General features: G+C 48.3%; 1 protein-coding gene and 1 pseudogene across 1 annotated transcript in view; one reads left to right on the top strand and one right to left on the bottom strand.

The window, feature by feature from the left end:
• The window catches only part of LOC139052112 (thiopurine S-methyltransferase-like), a 190,769-nt gene that overhangs the window by 137,379 nt on the left and 37,590 nt on the right, over positions 1-15,800 (top strand). Inside the window, exon 7 of the mRNA XM_070529211.1 lies at positions 8,875-8,952. Coding sequence (XP_070385312.1) covers positions 8,875-8,952 — 78 coding nt within the window. The remainder of the gene's footprint in view (positions 1-8,874; positions 8,953-15,800) is intronic.
• LOC139052113 (uncharacterized) lies at positions 10,251-12,260 on the bottom strand (annotated as a pseudogene).

The raw sequence follows: 15,800 nt of genomic DNA, 5'->3' as shown, positions 1-15,800 counted from the left end.
ACCTTCATTTCTTAGTCGGCACGTACTGTTTTCATAATACGTCCTCGGTCAACTTCCACCAACACGTTGGTTGCCAAGCATCATAACCTTAGAACACGTTTAAATAGAATAAGTTTGATGTGGGTGCACGAAGATATAGCTTCATCCATTCGCAATAGTTGTCCGACTCGAATACGCGCCTTTCTTTCACATCGCAGTTTCATCAGGGGTGCCGAGTTCGTCGCCGTGCGCTCACTGGGAACAAAACCTTCCGAACAGACACGCGATGACATCAATTCCTTTCTGTTTAAGCTGGTAATACAAAGCGGGCGCTTCTCTGCTATCGCGGCGACGGTGCCCACGAAGTCTCCGCAGCTGAAGGTGCCACTCACGCTTGCTTCCCAAAGTTATTTTTGCAGCCGAATACAGCATAGTGGTAGCCTGTCGACCTTGAGTCATCTGTCATCGCAGAAATCCCAGACGAAATAGGCTGGAATAAAACTAATTCGCAATGAAACCGCTATCTTTCCAAGCTGTCGCTGGGAGAAAACGGAATCCCCACATACCAGTGCGAGGAGGAGAGCGGCGCGGCGCGCTGGTTCGAGGCTGCGTTCCTCCTCGCCGATAAAACGGAGATGCTACCACAGAAGCGCTATTTTTCAAATGAAGGTTTATTACAGACACGCAACAGATATAGGATCAGCGTACAAGTAATACAGCTGAAGCATTTCAAACCCATAAATACCCGCATGTGTGCATATGTCATTCCTCTATTTCGATAGCAAGGGATGAATGTGCACTTTTAGTTCATATTTTTTCCCACGGGTTTGCTGCGGTGCTGTTGTAAAAGATGGTTATTCGGTTATTCTTTTTTTGTAGAGTAAGCATTCTTAGGCTACTCACCCTGAAGATCTGTCCGCCGGTCTGTCTGTCCGTTCGTAACGCCTAACGCGGCGCGCTCTATAGGGAGAGAAAAAAGAATAAATTCGAAAAGAAAAGAAATTACACGCAAAATCTTTTCTGGGAGTTATCTAAATGATGCGTAAGCATTTGATACTAATTACCTGATGCGTCGCCGTATGCTTCCGTGTTTGGAATAATTGCGACCCTTACAAAAATCGGTTTGACCTTTCAGTCACTCATGAGTCACCTATCAGTCACCCCTGTCACCTATCTGTAGACTCGACCTTTCTGTAGACTAAGTCCGCAGAATGTCTGCAGACACCGTGCGGACTGCAAGTAGACTTGTCTGTAATATGCGTGCCCAGTGAGTGTGTGTGTAAATATGTATATGTATCTATATATACATACATATTCTGAACCATGACATATTTTATAATTACGGTTGAATAGTTTTGACCTTTCAATCACCCATGAGTCACCCACCAGTCACCTCCACGTAGACCTAGTCTGCAGAATGTCTGCAGACACCGTGCGGACTGCAAGTAGACTTGTCTGTAATATGCATGCCCAGCGAGTGTGTGTGTGTGTGTAGATGTATATCTATATATAAACGCATATATATACATATTCTGAACCATGACACATTTTATAATTACGGTTCAATAGGTCTGACCTTTCAGTCACCCTTGAGTCACCCACCAGTCACCTCCACGTAGACCTAGTCTGCAGAATGTCTGCAGACACCGTGCGGACTGCAAGTAGACTTGTCTGTAATATGCATGCCCAGCGAGTGTGTGTGTGTGTGTAGATGTATATCTACATATAAACGCATATATATACATATTCTAAACCATGACACATTTTATAATTACGGTTAAATAGGTCTGACCTTTCAGTCACCCATGAGTCACCCACCAGTCACCTCCATGTAGAGCTAGTCTACAGATTGTCTGCATATTGTCTGCAGACACTGTGTGGACGGCAAGTAAGTAGACTTGTATGTAATATGCATGCCAAATATATAAATATACATTATATATATATATATATATATATATATATATATATATATATATATATATATATATATATATATATATACATACACACACATATACATATATATATTCTACATGACACATTTTATAACAGTTAAATCGGCTTCACCTTTCAGCCACCCACGAATCACACACGCACACAAGCACACACACACACGTGTGCGCATCCTGAACCAAGACACATTTTATCATTGCGCTCTGTTTTGCCATTTTAACATTTTGAAAACTTTGTCACTGATTGCTACAAGAACAGTCTGATAATGGCAGTTATATAAATCAATTATTTAATACTAATTGAAATAAGGTAATTAATAATTATAAAATAATAAAAATAAAATAAGACATTAAAATAGATAAATAATAATTAATAAGGTAATAAGGTAATACTGGCGTGTTACATAACGTACACTAAATGCAGCAGTTATACTATGGCTCGAACCGCAGCCTGAATTTAAGGACATATCTACCGCGCGACGCTGACACCATCCATCCGACCACCGACTGCGTGGTTGCTTTCGGCGCCGGCCCCCAGGAGGCGCTGGCCGCGAGCACCGGTAAAATTACGGGTGAGTATATTTTCCCGTCTGCACCTGGTCACCGACAAGTCGCGGCGTGCACGCGTGCACGCCATGTGCACGCCGCATTGACGGCGACCGATGAGGTAGTGAACATGCCGTGCCGAGAGGAATTGTGGCGATTTTTGTGTGTATTAATGATCCAAAACCCCTGTGACTGCATAACGTAGCTCTCAGTGTTTTCCGTGTGGTGTGCCGATGCCAATTATCGTAGTTATGACCCGGTCGCGCTTTCTTTGTTACCGGCTCATGAAAAGCCGATGGCACTCTCGCTGCGCTCGCATTCCATCACAGTGCGCGGAAGAATTTTTTGAAAGTTGTGCTATCACGTGCTGTAGTTCATCTGCAATTCTACGCTGTTGACGCTGGATGCACCGTGCACCGACTGTCCTTCCTGCGGTACCTGTGCGATGCGGCAGCAGCTGTCACGGAGACTCTTTTACCGAGCAGGCCTAGAAAGGTAAGTCCGGCGCGTGCGCGCATTCTTGTAGTCCGTGAAGTGGGCATTTCTGTACGAGTAACAAGGTGATTAGTAACGTGACAAAAATGATCGTGCTTTTCGAATGTTCGTTCTTGTCGCAGGGCGCATTTAGCGAAGTTTGAGGAAAATTGCCCTAAAACGTGATGTTGCCAAAATCTATCGATTATTTGCTTTCTGCTGTGAAGTTTCCTTGCGCCGGGGACTGCTTGATTTGAATAGGCGCAAAAATTCAAGCAGGGAAAGTTACTACTTCTGTACGTAATTTTACAGCGAGAAATCGTATAGCCATTTCTAGAGGTACGTCGATTTGTCGTCTTCACAGCTAACGGCTGCGCGAGATGGCACCCGATTGCTGTGTACGACGCATGGCCAGATTTTAGCTTGTATGCAAGTTCTTTTATTTATATAGTGTCTTCAGACAGCCTGGATTTCTTGCGTTGGGTGTCATGTGTTTTCGTGTATTTGTAAATGGTTCCGAGATTTCAACAACAGTATCTATCTTTAATGGAAAAAATTGTTTTCTCACCTGAAAAAGGGGAGTCTGTTCTTTTTCAATGCATCGTCCTTTGGGGCAGGGCTTTGTTGCACCGCATAAATAAATTAGGTTTTCGAACGCTTATCATGTGTTAACGAGTTTTCTGGTTGTGCAATTCGCATTTGACTTGGTACAGACGTGCGTTTGTGTGAAGTTTTTTATAGTAGATTCATGTTTGCTCCAGTTCCATTTACACGTTAACTGCCTGTGATGTAATAATCGGGTATCTGTGCAACCATGCAGCTTCATGTAGCTGTTTGTACGAGACTTTTCACAATGTCACAAGTTCACAGTTTCAGCAGGGTTAACTTTACAGTGAACTGAACATTTCTTCTTGTTTAGGGATGTCACGATTTTGTGAGCCAGAGGAATCTACACCACTTGGGAGCCTGCGGCACTTCTGCAGGCTGAACAGCGCGTCAAAGCATCTGATTTGCATGCTGCGACAAGGTGTGTGCAAGGCGGTCACTGCCACTCACATGAGATGTCGGTACTCACTACTTCATTCCTTGGAAGCGATATTCTTGGTCCCAACCAAGCAGCCCGGAAAAAATCGGAGACAAATAAAATGTGCAAAGAATACTATTGCGTCTGTTATTTTATTGCATGCATGCATGCCAGTTCCCCATGGTGGGGCTACAGAAATTCTATCTAATGTCTGCCTAAATGCTGTACTCCTGTGACCACAATCTCGACAGACTTTCTGCAGAAATGCTGTATCCTGCAGCTACACAGATTGAGCAGACTTTCTGCAGAAAGGGTGTACCAATTGGGCGCTGGGAGGTGACAGGGGGTGACAGAAAGTCTGTCACCTGTCTTCAGATATTCTGCATCCCGGGTTACTCGGGGTATGCAGAATTTCTGCAGAAAGGGTGTACCAATTGGGTGCTGGGAGGTGACAGGGGGTGACAGAAAGTCTGTCACCTGTCTTCAGATATTCTGCATCCCGGGTGACTCGGGGTATGCAGAATTTCTGCAGAAAGGGTGTACCAATTGGGCGCTGGGAGGTGACAGGGGGTGACAGAAAGTCTGTCACCTGTCTTCAGATATTCTGCATCCCGGGTGACTCGGGGTATGCAGAATTTCTGCAGCAAGTCTGCAATGATTTTTGTAAGGGGAGAAACACCGAGGAAGAATCGTGAAACGGAGAGTGCGGTTGCAACACCGAAATCTTAACTGAGACCAACATGAGACGATGAAGAAGAGGCGTGCAGTAGCAATGCTGTAGAAGATGTGGACGTGGGATAATATGACGAGATAGAATTTGTAAATTAAGTAAATATATAGAACATTTATTATGTTTCCCTCTTGTTTGGGTCTTCTTGTTGCGTTTCTTCTTCATCTTCAAATTGGATGATGGTGTGTTTGGATGACGCCACTGCTTCTTGGAAGATGGACACTGGCCATTGCGTGCTGCAACACGTGACGCAATCGAACCATGTCACGTTTGGCAGACCTCGTACGTAGACGTGGTCGATGAAGACCCGCCGTGGTTGCTCAGTGGCTATTGTGTTGGGCTGCTGAGCACGAGGTCGCGGGATCAAATCCCGACCACGGCGGCCGCATTCCGATGGCGGCGAAAACATCCGTTTACTTAGGTCGAAATTTCCGGAGTGTGATAGGAGGATGTGGGCCCAGGCCTCAAGCACACAGGGATGGCACAATGAACACAGAGAGGCTTTAATTACACGGGGACGGGACTAGAATAACATGCACGATAACACACACACAATTCCTTTCCTAAATGTCTCTCGGTTAAGTATAGTCACGCTCAGCGTCAATGTAGGAAGGCGTCCGATAGTGCGTCGGTCTCACACACTCACGGCACGAAGAGGCGCAGAGATGAATCTGGAGCGGCGAGTGGCGCAGGTGCTGGAGGCCGGGGCGGCTGCCCGGCACACGACGAGCCACTCGCGCGACAGCAGGGTCGGGACGTCGGCCCGCCACAGGGTAGACCGTTCGGAAGGCTTAGCTGCACCGGAACATGCCGGTGTCGGATGCTCGCCCAGCAGTGGAGCAGGCCGGTTGAAGACCAAGGACAGCCCGGCCTGTTCTGCCAGCACACCCAGGAACACCGGCCTTGGGTAGATGGCTGCTCGGCTCGTTCGGAAGGCCAGCCCAGGCAGCTCAGGCAGATCGCATGGCTGCCGTCTCCGCCCAGACACCGGTCCTTCTCTTCTTCTTCGTCCGTCGCCGCCGCACAGCAATCACGCGCATTCGGCCGCGACATTCAAATAGTCCAAACTCCTATCACACGGAGTCCTCCGCTACGGCGTGCCTCGTAACCAGAAAGTGGTTTTGGCACGTAAAACTCCGTTTTTAATTTTTTGGTCGATGATCCTGCCTCCTCTCGATGCGAACCATTATCAACCATGCTCAACCGTACTCCGATGGCGGCTGCGTATGGCTCGACCACGTGGGCCCCGTCTTGAACGCGAACTGCGATGGGGACACGGTATGCCGGGTGCTGATAGCTTCTTACGCACTATGTTCTCGCTGCTCAGTTTGTGTTGAAGCGAGAGGCAGGACGAAGGTCAATTCGCTCGCTGCTGCGGGCCCTATCTTGAAAGCAATCGTCCTACGTGACGGACGAACAGAGGGACGGACGGAGAGGTTTGCTCGTTGGGTAAGCAGAGAAATTCTGACGTATTTAAAATGCAGCAGATCCAACCACTTGTAATCTATATAAATGGAAGCTTTGTGTGAGTGCATAAGAAGTCGAAACACAAGTTCGAGTTTATGGAATGGTCGCACAGAGTGACCCGGAAGGCTTTATTCAGCCATTGTATAGAGAGGCTAGTGCAATGCCGCCGCCGCTGCCGCGGATGCGCGGAGGCGAGCGCCTTCTGGTGGTGGTGGGGGGGGGGGGGGGGTGGAGCAAAGAAGGCAGCGGCGCAAGTACTACATTGTGATTGGTTGGCCTATTCGGCAAGAGAACAGCTAGGCAGCAGCAACCATGGTCACGAAACCCGGTGAGATTAGCAAAGCGAAGGTTCACTTTTAAAATTCGAAAAAAAGTGTTGGAGGTGGGGAGTGTCGAACTTATGACCTCACTCTGAGAAAGCCGAGGGTCTTACCCACTGGGTTTAACACCCACGCTTGCAGAAGGCAAATATATCTGAGCCATATGAATGTGTTGTACTGCGTTGTCTGTATTATCGCGCAACACAGGTAGAGAAGCAGCCAATGAATTGATAAGGATGGTAAGTAGGGATGACGGGTTATATGGGTCTGATCGTGGTTTATAATGGTTAGATGCGGATGAATAAGGGGATAAACTGCGATAAGGCTTTAAATGGTGCGAGCAATTCTGATGAGGTTGATAAGTGTCGGATCAAATCCGATAAGGTTGATAAGGATCGAGAGGGTAGGATCATGTGGGATAATGTTGAGAGCGCTGATAAGGGTCGGATTGACTCCATTAAGATTAATGACGTTGGATAGAGTCTGATATGGTTGATAACGATCGATAAGAGGTTATAAGGGTCGGATCACGTCCTCTACGGTTGATAATGACAGATAAGGGTTGATGAGGGCCGCAGCGATTACAAAAACTTCGTAGCGACAGAAAAGGGTTGATAAGGTCGAATCAAGTACGATAAGGTTGATAACGTGCGATAAGGGTTGGTAAGAGTCGACAAGGGTTGCATCGACTTCAATAAGGTTGATAACGACCGATAAGGGTAGATAAGGGCTTATACTGGTGGGATCAAGAGGAAAAACCGATTCGAAGGACAATAAAACATACATTTAGTGAACCGTCTACTGCTTGGTCAGTAGCGGCAAACAACGTATATCCTGTCGTATGTGTGGAGTTGAAGTTCAATGTTTGACGGGAGCCCGTCTGGTCGGGATAAAACATGATGAAAAGGTAAACAAAAACCAGGGGCACTACGCCGACCACAGTAAAATTTAAAAGAAAAGAAGGCGTTTCGAATGCGCGGGAGCCTTGTGTGAACAAGGCTCCCATGCGGTAGCCGAAACGTCTTCTTTTCTTTTAAATTTTACTTTTGGTCGGCGTAGTGCCCCTGGTTATTGTCTACCTTTCCACCATGTGGGGAGTTGAGCAAGTGGCACAATGCTTACGCATACAGCTCCACTGGAGTTAATGCATAATTTTTTCTCTTCCTTTCTCGTTAGGCCTGGTCTGCGTTACATATATGTATGTACTAATCACTTGCCGGTATTAAATGTTCAGTAGAAAGAGAGTGTTTCTGCTGTTCCTTCCATTCCTGTTTGTACCTGCTCTTGGCGCTGGTAGGTTATGAAATTATGGGAGATTCTTTCGTCAATACTGACAGCAAGGTACGTTCTGTAGTTTGAGAAATATTAAGCACCTGCCTTTTGGAATATCCGTATTTCACTAAACATGAATTCTGCCTAGTGATAGAGGGTACACAAATTACGACTGATACTCCCTACAGAAGGGCGATCGTCGTGCTAAGCACTATGTATTGCCTCCTTGTTTGCATGTTTGCGGTCTGAACGTTCTTGCTTATCTTCTTCCGTTAGATTTGAGTAACGCTGCCTATTCCTGGCATTTCTGGCGCATGACGCAGAAGCATCGCTCATCTTTCGTTGAGGCATGTTTGCATTCCGAGAGCAGCTCCTAGGAGCTGTGGAGGGTGGCGAGCGGCACCCGGTGCCCAAGTATTGCACCAATGAGCGGTCGCTTCTGCGCCAGGTTTGCGCCATAGCTCGGTAGCCGCACCTGCATCTACAGTGCATGAAGACGGCGGAGCTTAGGACTGTTACGGGTTGCGCGGTCTTCGTGCCCATAGGACCCAGAACCCCCAAATTCTCCTACCATCACGTGACTCACCTTGAGTCAACGCTTACTGCATGGACAATGCAGATTGGCTATTTTCAATCTGCTAACGAAACCAAGAAATTGAGTTTTATTTTTGAATTTCATTCATTAACTACTGCATATATCCTCATGAGTTTTTATTATGAAAGAGAATATTTGGTTTCTATCAAGATTTGTGCACTATTTTGCTGTATTTGTAAGCGGAAAATTGATTTTTTAATCTGCACCAGAAAAGTGAAACTGAGCTTGCATGCTCTTGATGAGCGCTTCCTATACAAGGCTTCGCATTGAGCACATTCTAAGAATACAGAAAATAAGAATATTACCAGCATATTAAGTTGGGCTTGTTGATTGCTCGACGTTACAGTTGTACACCACAGATGTCTAACGAAAAGACACGCAAAGAAGGCACACACAGCCCTGCAATTTCAGCAAAACATTTACTTTTTCGGCAATCTCTCTCTCTACCTTGCCGACGGTAGTTCTATCTCTTGTTCTCATGCATGCTGAGTGTGTTCTCTGTTGGCTTTCAGCTCGAAACCCAGTCTGATGGACGTGGTGTTTGATCGGGCTTCACTATGCATCATGGAGTCACAGGTTCATCGGCAAAGGTACGCCATGTTGAAATGCTATGGTGAAGTTTAGAACCACTGAAAGTTAATCAAGTCGGTGGTGATTCAACTTCTTGAAAGCCTAGCGTGGAAGCACGGATACAGAAAGCTTGTGTTAAGTTGTTATTTTCGTTTCTTTTTATGTCCGTGTTCACGCGCCTGCGTTTCATTAAGCCCTCGAGCAAACTAGCTGTGCGGTGCCTTGCCGCCTGCCGCTTACCGCTCTCGCGTTACTCTTCTCGGTAGTTTCCTCACAAAGCAGCAAGGTTTTGCTACCGCTGAAAAAATCCGTTTTATTTATTTATTTATTTATCTACAATACCTACAGTGCTCGTGTGGGGCATTAGTGTGGCGGGAATATTAACATAACAAAATACAAATGCATAACAAAGCGCAGATTGGGAACAATAATTTAAAATTGTCTACAGGACAACAACTTTGAAATGTGGTTTAAAAATAACTGTCTGTCACTCGACGTCACGAAAACCACGATAGCTGTTCATCTGATATGACGTGTACACACTGGTTATGCGTGATTGGACCGAAGAAAAGAAAAATGATTATTTCTGATTCGACGCCTTTTCGCCATTAGCCCTCTGCTATTGGTCAGCAGTTTTCAGGCTGCACCCACTTCACCTGCCTGTGACGTGACGTGAAAAAACCGTGAAACCTCACCACGTCAAAGTGATGTACGAGCTAAAGATGCATTAATATGCCGAACAAAACTGAATTTCTTTTTTTTTGAATAGCCGGAGACTGACCCGTTTCGAAAGGAATAAAAGATGGCTGCCACCGATCACTCAGGCACTGGCTACTCGCACCTGCCGGATAGCATGGGCTTATTTGCTTATAATAAAACTTTTTTACGGGACCGTGAAACGTTATCGAGCACTGTCGACACGTTTACCACATCGCTTTGCCAACTCTTCATTACTGAGGATCAGTTTTAGCGGCATTCTTAACCTTCCATTGCGCGCCGCCGCGATTTTCGACCAGCCACCGCAAGTTAAGGGAAAGCGCACCAATCACAGATGCGGGACCACCCTCTTCATCCGGTTATCTATTTGCAGCGCGCTGGCTCGGCCTCATCGATACCAGCTCCACTTGAGCGTGCTCCTGGTAGCCAGTCAGCGAAGAAACACCACTCAATATAGGCAATTTTATTCGTTTTGAAAGGAAATAAAAGTCACCGCCTATGAACGAGCAGAGCGTTTGATTGGGCTGTTCAGACATTGGATTGGATTGGAGACAACTTTATTTATGCCTGCAGTTGGGCGCGCGCGCGCCCCGACGAGGGCCTACGTCATCCTCGAAGTCGCCGTTACTCGGCGCGGGTCTCCGCTCGCCGTTGCCGGCTCGCTGGGTCCGTGCCTTTCGAGCGCCTCGAGGACCTCCTGGACGGCCCAGAGCTGATCGTCTCGGTCGTAGCTCTTTGCGGCTGCCTCGAGCCGCGGTGGGAGTGTTCTTGATTTTGAATCTTCTGGATATTTGACGCAGTCCCACAAGATGTGCGTGTAGTCTGCAGTCTCCCTCCGGCAGACTCTGCACATATCTGTCGGATATGTCTCGGGGTACATACGATTCATCAGTCTCGGGCTCAGTAGCGATCCGGTCTGGAGCTGTCTCAGTACTATCGCCTCCGCTCGACTCAGTCTCGGGTGCGGAGGTGGGAGAGTCCTGCGAGCCAGGCGGTAGGCCTTCGTGATTTCACTGTAATCGGTCATGCGGTCCTTGGTTCCGAACCACGTCGGGTGGTCTGTCGCCGGGGCGCGGTTGGTTAGCGCTCGCGCCGCTGCGTGTGCCGTCTCATTATGGTTCTCATTGCGTCCCGATGCGTCGCCCGCGTGTGCCGGGAACCACTTGAGTCGTACTTTTCGTTCCTTTAGTTTGACCGCTCGCAGTACGCGCTCAGCCTCCCTGCAGATTTGGCCTTTGGCGAAGTTTCGCACCGCCTGTCTTGAGTCGCTCAGCACCGTGTGGCAGTCTGCGTCGGCGATGGCCAGGGTGGTGGCTACCTCCTCCGCTTGTTCCACTTCGGCGCTTCTCACGCTCGCTGCCGTCCTCGTGGCGCCGGTTGACGCCTTTATGACGACCGCTACGCAGGCGTTCCGTTGGTATTCGGCCACGTCCACGTACCGCGCGTGTTCGTCGTTGGTATGCTGGTCAATGAGAGCCTTGGCCCTCGCCGCTCTTCTTCCCTTGATGAACTCGGGATTCATGTTCTTCGGTATGGGGTCGATTCTGGTCTGGCGTCGGACCTCTTCGGGGACGGGGAGCTTCATCTCCACCTCGTTCGAGCGTGTAATTCACAGATCGTCCAGTATCTTCCTCCCGGCTTTGGTCGTGGACAGCCGCTCCAGTTGAGAAGTCCGTTGCGCTTCGGCTATTTCTTCGAGCGTATTGTGTAATCCGAGTTGTAACAAGCGGTTCGTGCTCGTGGACTCGAACAGGCCCAGCGCCGTTTTGTACGCTCTTCTGATGAGCACGTTGATTTTGTTTCGTTCGTGTTGCAGCCATCTGTGGTAGGCTGCAACGTACGCGACGTGGCTGATGACGAAGGATTGGACGAGCCTAAGTAGGCTCTCCTCTCTCATGCCAGCCTTTCGGGAAGTGACTCGTTTTAGGAGTCGAATCGCGTTCGCTGCTTTTGCCCTGAGACGGGTGATAGTTTCGCCGTTTCTTCCGTGCTTTTCGATGACGATGCCTAGGATCCTAATTTTGCCGACCTCAGGGATCACGTTGCCGGATTTGGTGACGATTCTAATTTTTTCGTTTTCGCGTTGTCTGGTCTTGCTTCTGCTGTTTTTGGTAGGTGGGAGTATGAGAAGCTCCGAATTGCTCGGCGAACATCTCAGTTCGATGCCTTCCAGCTGGTCTTCTATTGCATCGACAGCGGCTTGCAGCGCACCCTCGATGTGGGCGTCGCTGCCACCGGTCACCCATAGCGTGATATCGTCCGCGTATAGGGTGTGCCTGACGTCTTCCATGTGCCCGAGCTTCTCGGCCACTCCGATCGTTACCAGGTTGAACAGCATCGGCGAAATGACCGATCCCTGCGGTGTGCCGGTGCTCCCGAGCTTCTTCTCTTGAATCTGTAGGTCGCCTGCTCGTAGCTCGACGGTCCTGTCCGTGAGGAAGTCCTTGATATAGTTGTAGGATCTTTCGCCCATGTTGAGCTTGGAGACTTGGGACAGAATCACCGAGTGTTTCACCTTATCGAAGGCGCTCTGCAGGTCCAGCCCTAGGACTGCGTTGTTGTCGCGGGTGCTGCCGCCATCATCAATGATTTGGTATTTGAGCTGCAGCATCGCGTCCTGCGTGTTGAGGTGCTGTCTGAAGCCGATCAAAGTGGCCGGGTACAGCCCTTCTCGTTCCAGGTAGTCTTGCCACCTATTGAGCAGGACGTGCTCCAGCACCTTGCCCACGCAGGACGTAAGCGAGATGAACCGGATGTTATCCGTGTCCGGTGGCTTCCCCGGCTTGGGGATCAGGATGGTTTTGGCTGTCTTCCACAGCTTTGACAGCGCGCCCACTCTCCAGCACTTATAGTATTTTGCGAGCTTTTCAATCGAGCCGTCATCGAAGTTCTTGAGAGCCTTGTACGTGACGAGGTCCGGGCCGGCTGCCGACCGGCTGTTGAGGTCGTGCAGGGCCGCGCGTACCTCCTCGACGTCGATGTCACGATCGACCTTCGCGTCAGGCAGGCCACTGTACGGCGCGTGCTGTTCGGTAGGTGTAGTCGGCAGGTATTTGTCGTTAATGCGCCTGGTGACTTCGTCGACGCCGTGTGCTGAGACCGCCTGATGTATGAGCCTGGCGAGTCTGTCCCTTTGGTGTGACTTGGTCTTGGTTTCGTGTTCAGACAACGATGCGGGTCACCGCCTGGTGCTTGCGTCGGCAGTTACGCAAATTTGAGGTCAGGAGGTTGGAATAAAACATTCAAATAGTTTTACGTTAGTATAGGGCCTATAATCTTGCTGCACCCCCATTCAATGGCTTGACGAACGCACTCGTTGATGCTATAAATTCTTCTTGCACACCAGTAAGTGCGGCTTCTTCCCAAGGCTTCATCAGTAGTAGGCAAGAAGTGTATGCAGGGTCACCATAGATGATAAACTATTCTCCTTGAACCACTTATTCGAGTTTTTCATAGAAGTGCCTTTCACCGAAGATTTCTCTGCACACAGGGAATTAAAAGGAACACAGTTGAGGAAGTAAACTCACACTGACGGCACACGCTTGTGTCCATCTTATAAAAACTGATAAACTGCAATGCGTCACAAACCACCATGAAAAGCAAATAGAAATGACAGAGGCCTCCGCAGTAGAAAGAAGGGTTTCTCGATTTTGAACGAGACCTAGTTATGTCAATGCATGGATGACTTCAGGGTTCAAAAGATACAAAAGACATTCTGTTTACGAAAACATATCTTGAACATCTACAGTGTGCCTTTTATTATTCTTAGGCAGTCTCAAGATAACAGCAGTGGGTAGACAAGACTTAGAAGAACTATTAGCATAGTGTCTGCTTCCAAGATACGGGCCATCTAGGTCGCAGGTGATTCCTTTCAGGCACATAAGCGCTTAATACTTCCATACGTGTACCCTTTAGTCAGCCGAGAAGGAAACTCTGGTGTTCCGTGGGTCTGCATGTACGCCTCGCAATTCCATCGATAACCGTCCAAGAATGCGTGAGTGCCGTTCCTCTTCTGTAGACAGCTTGTAACATACCTACATGTAAATGAGTTAGTAGAAAACTGAATTTAAAAGTACTCATCTGGAGGGCAGAACATTCCTGACATGGGCCAACATACATGCAATGAGCGCATGAAAGCGCTTTTTGAATAATCATAATGGCAAAACAAAAGAGCTATGGCTCTAATTAAAGCATTTCCTGTACACCACGTGAACGTCTGTACACGTAGAACGTCGATTGAATAAATATGGACAGCTCATCGTTTGCGCCACGGTTTGCATGTAATTTCTCCCACGTATAGGCGCAGGCGAACATTTTATATTGAGAGCAAAATAGTGTACGTGCATTTTCAAAAAAAACAAAAAATAAGAACGTATATATCTTGTCCTTTTCCCACAAGGCAGCAGGATTCAAACAATAGTGGCATGTCAAACCATCCAGCAATATTCCGAACCTCTTCTCTAGCGATAGAAGCCCTGTTTGCGCTTGACATAAATGTGTAATAGCTGCTAAACAGCTTCTGGATGTGGCACAACATATGCGGGCACGCAAGCCGGCGTAGAAACAAACACAAAGCTTCGGAGGCCGACACGCGCACACCTTGAGCACTGATAATACATTGGAAGATCTGTACGGCCTTGACGACGATAGGAGAATCAGCCTTTGAAAGCGGAAATAGGACCGAAAGGTTTGTACGTCTCAAGAGGTGGTCTCCTCAATCCAGGTACAATTCCCAAACCATCTACGCCTCGACTCTTTTGTACGCATTACCAAAGCTTCAATATCTTCCTTGCTCAGTTCGGCAAGACAATAAAAAACCCTGACGAACACTGTGATTCGTCATGGTGAAGCTTAATCTTGCAAACAATCGTTACCACTGCTTAAAAAGGAACCACAGCCTCGTTCATAGCTTGACGACTGATCACTCGATTGGCTTAGTACATTCTCACAAAGGGCGCCTGCTTTGGATTGACTTGGTACCTATGGGATTGATTGCGAACAAGCAGTTGCTGTCTTTAATGGGCCCTCCGGGCGCATTACCGCCGTCGTCGTCGCCGTGATGTTTCATCTAAAGTCCAAGGGTGATAACATCGTGGCAGCTCCGCGTATGATGTATGTGTGAGTGAAAGCGTGCGAGGGTGAGCCGACGATGGTGGATCGATCTCGCGCGCGCAAGGGAGGAAAGAGGGGAGGAAGCGCGTCGTTTTCCATCGCATGCTAGGCACGGTGAAGCGGGCGTTCTACTCCGGCGGTGGCTGCATATGGCGCGCCCGCATGGGCCCTCTCTTGAAAGCGATCTGTGATGGGGACACAGGGCACCGAGTGCTGATAGGTTAGTGTGCTTTGTGTTCTTACCGCTTAGTTCGTGCTAAAGCGAGAGGCAGCACGAAAGTCATTTTGCCTAGTGCTGCTACTGTGCTTCTTCGTGCTAGCGTTTTTAACAGCGAGTTTCCGCGGTCATCAAGTGAGATGCGTTCATGTTTGCTTGTGCGCGCTTGACACCATGCTTCGTAATTGGAGATTGTTTACACGTTTAAATGGCCAATAAAGCTACTACCCTTACTTCGTATAGCTATCTAATAATTTGCTATCGCAACGGATGCTTCGCCTTTGGGTCTAAACTGCGGCTTTTAGTTCTAGGTGCGCCAGGAGAGTTTACGTACGTTTGCGCTTGTGGAAACTAAAGGGTTGTTGCAGCGCATGACGCAACGTTCCGCCCCGTATGTGAGTGTAACGTTCCAAAGTGCGTCTACGCGAAACTGAAACTGGCTATCGTTGAAAGCTTATGGGTAGCACTGCTCAGCACAGAAAAACATTATTGGAGAATAGAGAGAGAGAAACTTCATTTTGATGTGGCAAGGAGAGGGGTGGATCCCCGTGATAGGTGAAGCTCTCAGATCAGGGTCCCAGTGGTAGTGGGAGCGCTTTGGGCCCTGGCCATCAGTTTTCGCACATCTTCCAATGCCGAGCTGGTCAGCACCATATTCCACTGCTTCTTCGTTGCTTGTCGGTTGGGAGGATTATTAGGGATGTTTTGGCAGCCTCATGTGGTCTGGTGTAGGGTAGCTCGCTCTGTAAAGGAATGACCAAGGGGTTGATAAAGAGTGGAGTACGTCGCGTGGAGGAGCGTGAGGTCAGAATAGGTGTTTGT

This window comes from Dermacentor albipictus, unplaced genomic scaffold, assembly GCF_038994185.2.
Source record: "Dermacentor albipictus isolate Rhodes 1998 colony unplaced genomic scaffold, USDA_Dalb.pri_finalv2 scaffold_19, whole genome shotgun sequence".
NCBI lineage: Eukaryota > Metazoa > Arthropoda > Arachnida > Ixodida > Ixodidae > Dermacentor > Dermacentor albipictus.
This window is presented reverse-complemented; position numbering and strand designations above follow the sequence as displayed.